General features: G+C 40.2%; 1 protein-coding gene and 1 long non-coding RNA gene across 2 annotated transcripts in view; one reads left to right on the forward strand and one right to left on the reverse strand.

Annotated features, from left to right (window-relative positions):
* The window catches only part of atosa (atos homolog A), a 40,927-nt gene extending 34,861 nt beyond the window's left edge, over positions 1 to 6,066 (reverse strand). The window contains exon 1 of the mRNA XM_082182884.1: positions 5,229 to 6,066. Coding sequence (XP_082039010.1) covers positions 5,229 to 5,340 — 112 coding nt within the window. The 5' untranslated portion in view covers positions 5,341 to 6,066. The remainder of the gene's footprint in view (positions 1 to 5,228) is intronic.
* Positions 1 to 15,860, forward strand: part of LOC309508646 — a 192,728-nt gene that overhangs the window by 167,598 nt on the left and 9,270 nt on the right. The window lies entirely within an intron of this gene.

The raw sequence follows: 15,860 nt of genomic DNA on the forward strand, positions 1-15,860 counted from the left end.
AGCAAGCTCAATTATCCATCACTGGCCAATACCCATTTCATTTAAAAAAAAAAGGTGAATGACAAAGATTAGGGCTGGTTCTTGCCAACTACCTTATACAGTATACGATCATCATGACACGTGTTATGATTCATACTGCGATGCATCATGGTATCATAATAGGACTGCACTCGAAACTGCAGCAAATACACAAAAGTGACCCAGCATGTCTGACAGAAAGTCAATCGTTTGAATCAATCACTTTAGTGCTGTTTATTTCACTCACTTTCCTGTTTGGCAACTCATAAGAAAAATGCAGATGCCAGATTTTGGTTTTCTGCTTCTTCATTTTCTACACTGTATGAATGTAGACATGAATTAAAAAAAAAAACATGTTAATTCTTGGATCTAAAAGATTATGCGTTTATGATCGTATCTGCACTGTTCATGTTCACAAAAAGGGCAAAATCGATGTACTTGATGATGGAACACAAAAATGCAAACAAGATGACACTGTAAATGCAAATGAGATGCCAGTCATTTTGTTTGCATAGCTCTACTGTCCATACAGGTCCTACCAGCTGAGTTATTAGCACAGTCGAGGTGCTCAGGTGTGGTCGGGTTGTGTTTACGTATACAGCTTGTACATATTCCAATAATAGAAACCCCCACAGTGATTGTTTACACCGACAGAGAGAAGAGCTACAGGTCCAGATGGCCCCCTCTCTTCACGCTGGGTCTTCTGTGTGTGCAGCTATTTGGGTGAGAGTGCTGGTCAAGAAACAGTTTCGCCTTTCCTGAACCTGCCCTTCATCATGCTGAACCAAGCCACGGTGGTCGTCACTAAAGATCACAGCCACACAGGAACTGATGTCATCACACTTGCCTGCCCCCCAGCTGAAAGATCAAATGGTCATGTGAGAGAGAGGTTACGTAAGTCTGCTGACTGTTTCCACACTCCACAGACAGAGACTGTGGTGAATATTAGAAATAAGCCTCACTTGGGTGAATCTCATTAAACCTGTTAAGGTCATGTTCGAGTAAAATTTCAAAATAAAATAAAAAAGATATAAGCATTTATATTTTCTCAAAAAGGAAAAGCCTAATTTACTGCAGTGTGAAAAAAAAGGTTACATTTACATTGTACAATATTTATACATCACAGAAGCATTTGTTGTACAGCCTTTAATTCATGATAATTTATATTTTATTACTATTGCATTACAGTAATTAGCCTAATCTAATTGTTGTCCTGCCCCAAGCTCACACCATTGGTTGAGGCAATGTTGCTATGTCGTGCTGCTTAAATGAAAATATAAAAAAATTATTTGGTGCAGCTATAGTGATAAAAAAATAAAAATTAAAATTAAAATTAAAATTAAAATAATGTCACAATTTATTCAAAATATAATATTTTATTATTATTGGTTGGAATAAAAAATATTGCTATAATTAGTTCTCATCTAAAACTTCAACATTAAAATAGAAATAATGTGTTGTTTCAACTTAAAGGGTTTGTGCTTGACTTAAATTTTTAAGTTTAGTTAACTTAAGCTTATAGTTAAAATTTGTTGAGAACTTAAATATCTAAAACTTAAGTTGTTGTAACTAATAGCAGCGACATTTTTAACATTTATAAAGATGTCCTCATTTATATTAACATCCATATGTACAATTTTATTATTTCATTATTATTTTCAGTGACAATTATCACAAAGCAGTCGCTAATTTGTGCATATTAATATTAATGCATACGTGTTTGTCTATTTATCTTAACATTTTAATAAACAACAATGGATTTTTTTTTTTGTGGTATATGAGCGCATAATGTTTGTATGCATGCTCTTCAGTAGACAAAATAACATTTTCACGTCAGTTTTTGCCTTTTTAAATCCCAATTTGTTCCTCAATAACATAGGATGAAATCCATGGAATCTAGGATCAAAACTGTATGTGCTTTTTATAATTGAGGCCCCTGGACATGTTTTCTAGATTTAAATTTGTTGTATATCCTTTCCAGCAAAACCTGGAAACTGCCTACAAGCTTTTCTAACAATGTCTGATTCTCTTACGAAGTATTTAAAACATGTTAAGTGATGGGCTCTTTATGGTGACAATCTAATCCCTGGTAAAGCAAAACAAAGAAGCAATCAATGAGCAAACTAGCATCCATTAACACACCTAAATTCCCACAGCATGGGGTGTGTATACACACATCCTCACACCACCCAGCTCAAGGGAAACTGTGTCATAACCAACAGCTGTTCGACTTCAAGGCGAGACACTCCAGTCCAAACTCTCCCAGCTGACTGCAGTAGGCCTGCTCTAACTGGTTATTCCAGAACATTGACAAAAACATGATATCATTTCTCCACGGAACATGTTTCCACATGGCCTTCACAACTCAAAGGTTCCTTGATCTACTACCTTTCCACCTCATGACATCATGGACCAAGACTGTTTTATATCACACAAACAATTAGAAATCTAAATGCTCAACTGAATCATTTTTAATGGGTGTACTGTGTGCTGCCATTTAAGAGTTAGTACACTCAAAAATGAAAATTATCCCATAATTTACCCACCCTAGCTGTATGTGACTTTCTTCTTCCATTGAAACGCAATCGGAGTTAAGCTATATTAAAAAATCTCCTGGCTCTTCCAAGCTTTATAATGGGAGAGAATAGTACCTGAAATTTTGAAGCCCAAAAAGGTGCATCCATCCATCATAAAAGTAATCCATATTGCTCCAGGGGGTTAATAAAGGCCTTCTGAATCAAATCGATGTGTTTGTGTAAGAAAAATATCCGTATTTATAACTTTACACACTATTATAAACTTGTACACGAGTCTAGTTACATCGGAAGAGTGACCTCTGAGCCGACGCATGACAAATTGATGAACGCGGAAGCGCAGAGGATAGAGCAAAACAACACCGGTCATGAATTAGAAGTGGAAAATAAGAATTTTAAGAGATAAATGTTGGAGGATCTTGAGTTTGTTGCCCAGCCAGTTTGTTGTCTACTCTCCGTCATATGTCGGGTCAGAGGTCACTCTTCCTCTAGAACTAGACTTGCAATGGATATTTTTCTTACAAAAAAATGCATCGCTTCGCTGCAGAAGGCCTTTATTAACCCTCATGGAGTCGTATGGATTACTTTTATGATGGATGCCAGGATATTTTTTAATATAACTCCGATTGTGTTTGGCTGAAAGAAAGTCATATACACCTAGGATGGCTTGAGGGTGAGAAATTTATGGGATAATTTTCATTTTTGGGTAAACTATCCCTTTAAACTCTCATATGAAATGGAATAGATTTTTAATCCCAGTCAAGAACCATCTCTTAAAAAAAGAGCTTACGGTTTTAAAATAATGACTCCCCTAAGAATAAAAATTATGTCATCTATTACTAAGAGTAAATTCACTTTCATAGTAGTAGAATGAACAATGTTCAAAACCTCTGTGTTTCACCAAAGGAATGGGATGACATGGTTGTGAGCAAGTGATAACAGAATTTTTTGGGTCAGCTATCCCTTTAACAATCCACTCTGATCAACCAGCAACCAGTGCTGGTGGACCAATAATGCTGAGCAAAGATAAGAAGAAAAAAGAAAGAAAACGTGTTTGTTTACATGACAAACAAGATATGTTTATCGGTGTCAGCTCCAGACGAATTGATTTTCAGCCGCGATAGAGTCCAAAGGAAGCCACATGATCCTGTTACATGTCTGAGTTTATTGCGAGCGTCACCCTAGTGCCAGAAACAAGAAAGAACCACATAATCCCTGCTCTAAAACAAAGGGAGCTCTTTAATGAGATATTCCGAAAAATGTGGAAAGAGTTGGGTGCATTGTTTTAAGATCTAGTGTAAAAGGAAAGAAAGCAAGCAAGAGTGCTCGTGGAAATGAACAACCTGCTATTTTCATCAGTGGAACAGTATGTTCCAAATAACAATAGCACAGAAGGGATGTCATATCTACTCCAAAACAGTCTTTCGACGGTAATCAACTCTCACTCGAAGAGCTAAACAGACCAAGAGGTCTCTAATCCACAAAGAGAAATCCAATAGAGGGAAATGACTCTGAAGACACCAATGGAATGCAGCCAGCTCATTCCATTTTTAAGTATATTTTTTCAGTAACAAAATTGTGTTCCAACTAAAATATATCTGGCTAGTCAGGCCTGTTTGTTGGCTTTTGTAAATTGGCAGCTTTGGCTGAGGCAGTAGGGGTAAACCACAGTCACAGGGGCCAAATTACACCCAAACATGACTCCAGCCTGTCTAAACATGGAAGCTTAGAACCAAGAGTACAGCAGTTAAATGGTCCATCATCTAGATATAGTAGCTATCAAACAATGTGCTGTTACATTTCAATAACATAATTGCTTAGTGAACCCTTTGAGTGCAGTATACGGTGCATTTCTTAAATTTTTTTCCTCTGAAAGAAGAGGGACAAAGCATTGACAAATGCATGGGGGAGGGAGGACAGGTAATGTCATGCAAATCTAGGCTTGAATGCCTGGTCACTAGTGTAATAGTCACTTTTCCAGCTGTTATTCTGACTTATTAATTCTGCTAGAAGAAATAACTCGCATAATGTTTATGTTTTAAACCCATACCCAACAGAAAACAAACCTAAACCCCAGCAACAAACTAAAACAAGCCCATATCCAGATAAAAAGCCAACCAAAACATATGTAGGCCTACCCAACAAAAGATAAATCTGGAGAGAAAAAAAACTACCTGACCAAAACAAACCCATACCCAACAAAGACATACCCATACTCAGCAAAACCAACCTGTACCCAACCAAACAAACACATATCCAACAAAAACACATCTTTGCCCCCCAAAATAAAACATGGGTCAATTGTGTTACAATAACTGTAGTGAATATAGACCATGCTCTAATAATATAACAGAGTGGACAATTCTGAAGATTGTGAAGGGTAGTGTGTATGTCAGCGAAGGGAGAAAAAAAAAGAAGAAAAAAACCCCACAAACACAACATACATCACACACAGCTGATATAGGACGCTTTGTTCCCTTCAGAAAGCGACAGATATAGCATGAGCAGCGACAAAAAGACAGAATGTTACAATGTACCATCTGAACATTATCAAAGCACATGCATGAAACAATGAAACAAACACACTGCAGCGCGTGACGTCACGACCCAAAGACAGATGACATTCAAACACTCATGTAATCACGCATTTTCGTTCTTTCTTATTTTAATTTTTACCTCTGTCAGGTTTCATGTTGGTCACAGACACCGTGATCCCCTCCAGAATGCCTGCGGTCCGTCTTCCGTCTTCAGATCTTTCTTTAGACTTTAAAACTCGTCCTTTAGACATCGGTTAGCTATCGATCTGGCACACAGCCATTCGGATATCAATGATCTGAGCTGTAAGATCAAACGTAGATCTATACACCACTGTATGTTAGAGTCCAGTGGTCTGATGAACTAGTTCACCAAAACACCAGCGTTCGACTTAAATAAGCATGCAAATATCATCTCTCGTCTCTATCTATCTATCTAAATATCCCAAATATCCGCTGCCAGTCGCCTCATTGCCGATGCCAAACGAGCTCCACTGCCAACACTCTCCTGTGCCACTGATCTGCTCAAATTAAAGCCATTTGAGACGCATCGGGATCCCCTGGATCTTCATCACCAACCCTACGGACAGCTTGATCAGACCCAGGACAGGTAGATGAGACGCTACTAAGGAACCACCAACATCATCTCCTCCTCCAGGCTGGAGAAGCGTTACGTTGCGGTGATGACTTCAGCCAACAAGAAGTGGCTCATAGCTCTAAACCCCCTTCTCGACCACTTGATCATAAACCCTCCCCATAAACACAGAACAATACTGGAAGGACTTGATTAAGTGAGACAACTAGTTCAACCAACTATCTATTTAAAGCGCCTGCTAAAACCCAGCGATGACGAACCTCCAAATAGAAGTTTTCGAGCTGTCTAAACGATATCTCGGAGATTAAATGATCAGCAGGGACAAAGCTCATGTTCTCTCTCCCCCCTCTCGCTCTCTCTCTCTCTCTCTCCTCTCTCTCTCTGCTTGTCAAAACAAATGCAGGAGGACAGCCTCTAAGTCATGTGTCCCAACAACAGCTCGTCCCGCCCCCAGGCTTTACGTCACTTCCGCCCCGCGGCACCGGCTTGAACTCGTTGCCACGGCAACGTAACCCATTTAATTTAAAGGGACAGGATAGTTCCATAGACAGTATAAGAAGGATAGTTCACCCCAAAATGATTCTTTCATTAATTACTCACCCTTATGTCATTCCAAATACGTAAGTCTTTCGTTCATTTTTGGAACACAAAGGGAGATCTTTCTGATGAACTCTGAGAGCTTTCTGTCCCCCCAGAACGCTAGTAACATTACACAAATGAAACTGTGAAGCTTCAAAAAGCTTTGAAGCTTTTTATAAACTGAAAAAAGTGTCTGCTAAATGATTAAATGTAAATGTAAGAACACTTAAAAGTATACTTTTATAAACTTTATATACTTTTATAAACTGAAAAGTGGGCCAATTTACTCTGCCTTTACTCACTATTGACTATAGTGTATTGATATTAGTAGGCTATACTTACTACCAGGGCTTGACATTAACACCCGCCAACCCGCCAAATGCGGGTGGATTTTGCTCGTGGCGGGTAACACAATCACTCCAACTAGCCACTTTGGCGGGTTGAATAATTGTAGTCTTTTCAAAAGGCATCTGAAATAAGTGTGACACGGTGACACCACGACACTAAAACTCCCATAGGGCTGTCAACGAATATTCTAAATTCGAATATATATTCAAATAGTTTTAAAAAAGAGAATTTCGAAGGGGAAAATGAATATTCGAATGTGAAAAAAAAAAAAAAAAAAACGCCCGCGGTAGCAGAGGTGCGGCTGTCTGCTTTGCGAGTGGGCGCGCTGCCTGAGGGATCAGGGACAGGTAACAAAGAAGCGTTAACGTTTAAACAGAAACATTACTAAAGTGTAGGCTACTGTACTGACTGAATAGATATCGCATGAATAAGGTAGGTTAGATACAGCAGTTTCATGCACTGCAGGCTTCCACTGGTTTGATTATTTACCGTTTCACGTCAAGGAAAAGTTCCATGTTTACCACAGCACAGCTCGCTCGGAGCGTTCAATGTCGGTTCTATATACTGTAAAACTTCAATTAATGTTAATAATATTTGTTTCAATAACTGAATGAAGCCTGCTATATAAGAGTCGCGACCTTAAATTGCTTGCACAAAACTCTTGATCAGCACTCAACATTTGCTTATTGTTGTTGTACATTTAAACTGTTATGCACAGAGCGCGTGACGCCTCATTCGCGCCGCAAGACCTCCAGACGCGCGTAAACGCGTCTTTACACTCGCGCCAGACGCTCTATTCGCGTTTGGTGCTGAGGATGAGGGCGAGAGAGAGAAAGAGTGCCTGCGAGTGAGCGAGCCAGAGTGAGTGAGGTCTGCGGTCTTGGCCATTAGTTGATTTACTTGTTTTCGTGTAGTAATACGTTGTCAAATATGTTTAAACTTAAATAAACTACCTATACAAGTAGTTATGTCTCTTTGTATTAATTTGTCCTGTTATTGACGTAATGCGCGTCATTGACAAAATGCGCAACCAGATGTTCGAATAGTTCGAATATAAGCTATGTGTTTTTTTTTAGAGGGAATATTCGAAGGTCATTTTTGAGCAATTTTGACAGCCCTAATGAGTATTGTCGCTAATGACCGACAACAAAGAATCGAAGAGACAGCTAGCTGCCCTAGCTGCTGGAGTTATGTATGCCGGTGGAGTGGCGACATATAATACATAGGCCTAATACATGGTTTTATTTTAAAAAAGGAGCTTTACACACAACCTTATCAGAGCTAATGATAATGACCTGTATTGTTATATATTTATGTAGTCTTGATTTGGGTGTGTACAGTGGTTTTACATTTAAAAGGGTTGTAAATCTAGTTCAAGTAAATTTTAGCACGCCATAGTCAACTTTTATCAGGTAATTTCACAACAACAAAAATGTGGCTAGTAAAAATGCTGTGTGGCTAGTAACTTTGGAAAACCACTAGCCACATTGGCTAGTGAGCAAAAAAGTTAATGTCAAGCCCTGCTTACTACATAAAGTATATTTGGACAAATTTGGGGCAAAATGTAGAATTTAGAAACAGTTATTAGCGACACTGGTGGCCGTTAAGTGAACTGCAGCCAGCAGTCATTCAATACTTGATACATTACCTGATAAACTCAGGCTAAGCTATTTTTTAATTCTTTGCTTAGAAGTAAAAAGAAGTTAGAAATACATTGGCTGCGATATACTGTTTCTCTTCTCTTTCTTTAAATATTTTTACATATGTATATTGAATGTTACACTTAATGCACATTTATACATTGAAATTTTGTAGCTTTATATAATATATATAATTTATTTATATATTTTTGTTTAGCTTTTATATAGCTACTATTCACATTTTATTTTATTTATTTGTGTTTCATGTATATGTATTTAGTTTCATTTCTCAAGCTCACTTGCACTCGTTTAAATCTGTTTTAAAAAAAATGTCATATGTATGTTGAAAATATTACCCTTAATACAAATTTATACACTATTGAAATTGTCGTTTTATGTGCTTTCTCTTCACTCATAAAATTGTTATGATAGTTTTTATTCCAGTGGGGCCTTTTTACATGATTTCGCCTATAGGGCCCCCCAAACACCATGGGCCGCCCGGCACTGCTGTTAAGGAACATCCAGACGCTGTCAAGGCTGCTGAGAGCGACGTTGCGCACTTTCCTCTCAATAACAAAATTAACACAACAACAAAAATGACAGCAGTGAGAAAGCAGCAGTCAAGAAAGCATTTGATCATAGCGATGTGGATATGTTTGCACAAGCCCTGCAATTCACCAGCATCACGTCAACAGGTAAAGATATTACACATGGTTTGATTATTACGTGTATTTGAGACTTCTTAGACTATATAAATATGGTTATGTGAGACTTTTCTTTGAATGAGATATTGATATTACAGTACAGAATCTTTCGCATTATCCTGAACATTGTATTAATATTGTTTTCATGCATCAAACGGAAAGAGGCTCTGGGGAGCGCGCGTAAACGACACATTATTTAGATTGTTTCCCGGCAAAAAGTCATTCACATAAAAATCAGTCTACAGGCTTTTAAAGGTCTCGTTTTTAAGTTTGGCTACAAGCTGTTTACACATTGACAATAAAAAAAGTGATTAATAAGCTATATGAAAATTCTTACATACCCTTACTAAAATTAACTTGAAGTGTTTATTTTCCCTTCTTGTTTTCTAAGGGAAGCTATTCCACCCCAAAGGTGATTACTACTATAAACTTGAACATTGAAGTATTATCAGATAGTAGCCTATGTAAAACATATGCTGGAGTAATACCTCAAAGAAGCCAGTGTGTGTGAAGGAAAGTATTTAATAGGCTCCTATCAAAAGAGAACACAATTACAAGCCAACTAAAATTCTTAAATATACCTTATCAATCAAAAGATTAAGTAAAAGTAAGCCAATTAGCCTATACTTAGATTTTTGTTTAAAGGCAATAACAAAGCAAAAAATGCAAATTGGTGAAAATGTTGTTATTTATATGGTCAAAAAGTAAGATTCTGATAACTTGTAGTTTATCAAAGAGATTTTTATAACAGTATTGCAGACTGCCTACATAAAATGCATATTCATATCAGTTGTCACAGGTGAGATGATAAACAAAGGCTTAGTTGTATGATCAAAGGTTTTTAGTCTAAATTGTTGGGGTCAAGTAAATGATGCAATGCAATACAATGATGTACATCAGATTTGATACATTTTAACATGATTTTTCAAAAAAAAAAAAGATGTATGGTTAATCACTGTCACGATTCATGAATTCACTGACTCTGTCTCGCTCTGTGTTTGTGTGTGTGTGTGTGGTTGTGGCCACTGATCACCACTTATCTGAACATTGGAGCCAGCTGCATCTGATCAGTAGTGCCTATTTATACTCATGGTCTTTCGTCTTGTGTTTGTCAGATCGTTGTGGGTGTTTCCCAGTGTTTGTGTCTTGTTTACTGCCTGTCTCTGAGTTTTCACGCTGGATTTATTGGACCGGTCTGATTTCTCTGCCTTCTTCCACGGAGGATTATTGCCTTTGAGTTCTTGAGCCTTGTCTGGGTTCGAGTTGGACTTCTGGTCGCTCCTTCACCTTCCATGGAGGATCGGGTTGCCCATCTGCGTCCCTGCGCTGCCAAGAGAGACTGTTTCCTGGCACATGCTTCATCTGACCATTCATTTCTACTCCATCACCTTGTTATCAATAAACTTCCTTTTTTCACTTGTGATTGAATCCGCTGTCTAACTTGGTGTGACAGAACGATCTGACCATCATGGATTCAGTGAGTACACCTGATTTGAGTGAGTTCCTTTCCAGAAGCATCGCTCGTACGGATCAACAGGAGGAGAACATGGGTGTTACTAGTCACGTAGGTAGCGCAGGTGTCTGAGCTCACCCAGCAGCTTCAACAACTAGCGGGTCCCACTATGCCACCCCCGCCGCCTGTTCCCCCCACTCTTCCAGCACCCAGCTGTTAACCAGAGCCACGTTTGCCCATCCCGGAGGCATATTTGGGTGAGCCTAATTTTTGCAGAGCATTTTTGACCAAATGCTCAGTTTTTTTCCCTCCAGCTACAAACATTCAATACTGAACAGTCTAAGGTGGCTTTTGTGCTGACGCTGTTATCGGGGTGTGCGGCTCTGTGGGGAACAGCGGTGTGGGAGAACCAACATCAGTTCTGTTCCTCGTTCTAGGCACTTTCTGAGGAGATGAAGAGTGTTTGATCGGTCGTGGGACGAGAGGCAGCCCGGCAACTCGCGGATCTTCGCCAAGGTAACAGACCTGTCTCCGACTACTGAGTTTTGTACTCTTGCTGCAGAGTGCCACTGGAACAAGGAAGCACAGTGGAACATGTTCCTGCATGGGTTGGCTAACCGTATCCAGAAGGAGATATACACCCTGAATCTTTCAAAGAGCTTAGATGGACTAATTGAGTTGGCTCTACGGGTAGACTCTCGTCTACATCGCCTGGAGTAGCGAACACATATAACCTTGTTCCCCGGGAGTTTCAAAAGTCCAAGCTAGCTGCAGCGATACGGTCAGCCCCGTCTTCGATCATGAACCCATGCAGGTGGGCAGAGCTCGGCTTTCCCGGGAGGAGAGAGAAAGACGGAGATCCAAGGGACTGTGCCTCTACTGTGGGGGAGCTGGTCACTTCCTGAATACCTGTCCAGTAAAAGATCGGGCCCGGTAGTAAGTATGAGGCTATTGTCGAGTGGGATCTCCACGGAAAAGACCTCATTTTCAACTCTCCTCCCGGTAAGACTGCTATGGGCAACCCGGTCTCACCACTGCCAAGCTTTACTGGACTCGGGTGTCAAAGGTAATTTTATGGACTTGACCTTAGCTCGTAAACTCCAGATTCCCATCACATCACTCACAAACAAGATTTCGGTTAATGCACTTAATGGTCAAGAACTTCCCACCATATCTCTCACCACCGGCCCTTTAACACTCATCACATCGGGAAAACATATTGAGGAGCTCTCGTTTCTTCTCTTGGACTCTCCTCTGGTTCCCATAGTCCTCAGTCATCCCTGGCTGGTGCAGCACAGTCCCAGGGTTGACTGGGGCCACAATTGTTTCAGCTTGGAGCACTCAATGTTATGCATCTTGTCTAGTGTCTGCTTGTTCGTCTGTGTCTGGTTCTGTTTTGCAGGAGGAGTCTGTGAATTTCTCAAACATGGCCGCAGAGTACCTCGACCTGAAGGAAGTGTTCAGTAAGTCCCGGGCTGCTTCTCTTCCTCTGCATACTCACTTTCTATTCCAGAGAGGGAGGCCATGGAGAAATGCATGTCTGATTCTCTAGCAGCCGGGCTCATCCGTTCTTCCTCTTCTCCAGTGGGGGCGGGTTTTTTTTTTTTGTGGGGAAGAACGATTGTTCTCTGCGACCGCTTATTGATTACCGAGGGCTGAACAACATCACGGTAAAGAATACTTATCCTTTGCCGTTGATGTCTTCAGCCTTCGAGCGGTTGCAGGGAGCATCGGTCTTCACAAAAATGGGATTTACATAATGCTTATCATTTGGTTCGCATACGGGAGGGGGATGAGTGGAAAACCGCTTTCAATACCCCCAGGGGCCATTTTGAATATTTGGCCATGCCTTTCGGTCTGTCCAACTCCCCTATGGTTTTTCAGGCACTCGTCAATGACGTGCTGAGAGATATGGTTGATCAGTTCATATGTCTACCTGGATGACATATTATTTTCAACTTCTTTTCAGCACGTCAGACGAGTGCTTCAGAGGAACTAGCCGCTCCTCTGACTGCCTTGACCTCCTCTAGAACGACGTTCAGGTGGTCTGGTGCAGCCGAAGCCGCATTTTCCAAACTTAAAAGCTGCTTTGGTTTGGCTCCCATTTTGATAGCCCCTGATCCGTCACATAAGTATGAGGTGGATGTTGACGCGTCAGAGGTGGGGGTAGGTGCAGTTCTTTCCCAGTGCTCTTCCACGGACTACAAGATGCATCCTTGTGCGTTTTTGTCCCATCGTCTATCATCCGCCGAACATAACTATGACTGTTGGCCTAGCTGTTGGCGGTCAAGTTAGCGTTGGAGGAGTGGCGTCATTGGTTAGAAGGGTCGGGGGTACCTTTTATCGTTTGGACGAATCACAAGAACTTGGAATATATCAGATCCGCCAAAAGACTTAACTCCAGGCAAGCTCGATGGCCACTTTTTTTCGGTTGTTTTGATTTTGTTCTTTTGTACAATCCGGGTTCCAGAAACATCAAACCCGATGCCTTGTCTCGTATTTTGTCTCATTGTCTCCACACTCACATGGGAGATCGAGTCGAGGGTCACCCGCCTCCGCCCGGTTGCCCTCCGAGTCGATTGTTTGTGCCGGAGAAACTACGGTCCATTATTCGGTGGGGTCATTTGTTAGGGCTGTTGCGGTGAAGGATTTTCCCTTGCGGTAATTTTGAGTGGCTCAATAGCGCGATATGCGGTGTTACCGCATTTATTAATTTATTTTGATTTATTTGTTGCTATATAAATAAGTGTTACGATGTGGTCAGCATGCACAAAAACGAGTACATTTTCAGTAACCAATAAACCGAAACTAAACAGCGTCTCTGCGCATTGAAAGCCTGTCACTCAGCGCGCTGTTGTTACGGCAACGGACTGTCTTTGAGTGAGTCATTAAACCATTCATTCAACAACACGTTCAAAAACGCTGATTGATTCATTAAAAGATAGTAATGAAACAAAGTTAATTATTTTTAACTTTGAGCTCCACTTTTCAAGGCTCAGCTGACCAGCACTGCGTCACATGGGTAACGCTGAAGCTTCACTTAAAGGTATAGCGGAGGATGTTTTACTTCCTGGTGGGTAACCTATACTATTGGTCCTCCTAATTGTCAATCATTCTGGTGAATCAATCAAACTTTTCAAAAAGTGGAGAGGGCGGGTCTTATCTAAAATTTGGAAAGATCCTCCGCTATACCTTTAATAGAGACAAATGGCATTCAATAGCTACGTGACTCACTGAGTTTTGTTTCCCGCGACCGCGAGTTCCTCGCGCTGTGGATGCTGACCAGCGCTGTTGCTGATGCCATTCATGGTAAATACCCTTTATTTTAAACGTTAAAAGGATGACAGGACAAATATTTAACTTTCCTTGGACACTGCAACCTTTTCACGAATATGACTTGACCTCAAAGACAGACGCAGGTAATCGCACGCGCTCAGTCAATCTCTCTCATTCACTGTCTGTTTAGGCTTAAGTGCAAATCCACGAAGCCTCTGTACAAATCACCATGATAAAACCATGATCACCACGTCTTATTATCATTATTAACTTATTTAACATTGATTCAATACACATGCACGAAGATCAAAACAAAAAAAAGGGTATAGCCTTATGAAAAAAGAAAACACGCGAATATCGCGGTTGCTGCGGTTACTTGAATTCCTCTGCGGTTGGCTTGTCAGTAGCGTGGTACTGCAGTGTTGCGGTTATCGCGACAGCCCTAGTCATTGTTCCAATGTAGCTTGTCATCCAGGAGTAAACCGTACCCTTTTTTTTTTTTTTTGGTTAAGCAACGATTCTGGTGGCCGTTGATTGCTCATGACATTGAGTTTTGTTTTGGCTTGCTCTATTTGTGCCACTGGTAAGACTTCTAATCGACCCCCAGATGGGTTACTCCAACCGCTGTCTGTCCCTTCGAGACCCTAGTCCCATATAGCGCTAGATTTTTTTCACCGCCCTCCCAAGGCAAGACGGTCATTTTAACCTTAGTGGAGCGGTTCTCAAAGGTGGCTCATTTGATTCCCTTGCCCAAATTACCCTCTGCCAAGGAGACCGCTGTGACTGTCATAGATCACGTCTTTCGCTTACATGGCCTCCCGATGGACGTGGTTTCCAACAGGGGGCCCCATTTTGTGTCCAAATTTTGGCTAAGAATCCTTCCTCTTGGAGTCAGCGACTTTCAATGGTTGAGTAAGCACATAACTCGTTACCAGTGTCATCCACGCGCCTCTCTCCATTTGAGTGTAGCTTAGGTTACCAGCCACCTATTTTTCCAAGTCTGGAATCCGAAGTCGAGATCCCCTCCGCCCACGCATTTGTCCAGAGGTGTCACCACACCTGGAACAGAGCCTGTGGGTTTGAGTGGGACTTCTGGTCGCTCCTTCACCTTGCACGGAGGATTGGGTTGCCCATCTGCGTTACTGCGCTGCCAAGATGGACTGTGTCCCGGCACATGCTTCATCTGACCATTCATTTCTACTCCATTACCATGTTATCAATGAACTTTTTTTTTTTTTCACTCATGATTGAATCCGCTGTCTTACTTGGCGTGACAATCACATAAACCTACGTTTCTTCAGTCCAGTAAATTATCATCTTAAATATTAATATTATATTCATATTTAATAAATTAAATAATGATATTACCAACAACATAAAAGTTATTCTAATGTTTTAACCTTTAATACAAATCATTAAAGATTTCACTGCAAAAGACATGCATATGTGCAACCTGAAGGAACATTTTTAGAATTATAATAAAATGAGATGAAATAATTGTATACATTTAATGTTATATAAATGATATTAATATACAGCATATAAGTGGGGTCTAAAAGTCAGAGATCACTTTGAGAATCTGGGATTCAAAATCTAATTTTATACAAAAGATACAACAAGCAAATGTGTTTTCAGATTTTCTTGCTTCTAACACAAGACTCTCTTTGGAATCAAATCATGGTGAACATCATCAGATTATGTCCATGAATACAGCAAATTCTTGGATGTTAATTTTTCAACAATTTGGTCACCTAATTCTTTCCACACTACTAGTATTTAGTAAGGAAGATAGTACAAGTGCATTTTGATACAAGTGAATGTCAGCTGAATGTTACCATGTGTAATCTATTAAATTTAATCTGTCCCAAGGGTTCAGGCCTCATTAAAATCTCTCTACTTTTTTTTCCTGCTATTAGATAATAGCACACAGGTCATGGGTGATTGATGGAACATAGATTTCATGCATAAAAGAATAAAAGAATACTCAGAGGATCAAACTGACCTTCATTTTTTTCACTGACAGATATCAAGCACAAATCTGATATACTGTAGGCTTTTGATTCACACACTCACTTTAACACACTCTCCCGAGATAAAAAAATATTACCTTAGTAAGAGCCCACCAATCAAATAATGATATTTAACATAATGTGACTTTGGATTTATATTCACAAATAAC

The sequence above is a fragment of the Leuciscus leuciscus genome (assembly GCF_965113295.1).
Source record: "Leuciscus leuciscus genome assembly, chromosome: 10".
In the NCBI taxonomy this organism is placed as follows: domain Eukaryota; kingdom Metazoa; phylum Chordata; class Actinopteri; order Cypriniformes; family Leuciscidae; genus Leuciscus; species Leuciscus leuciscus.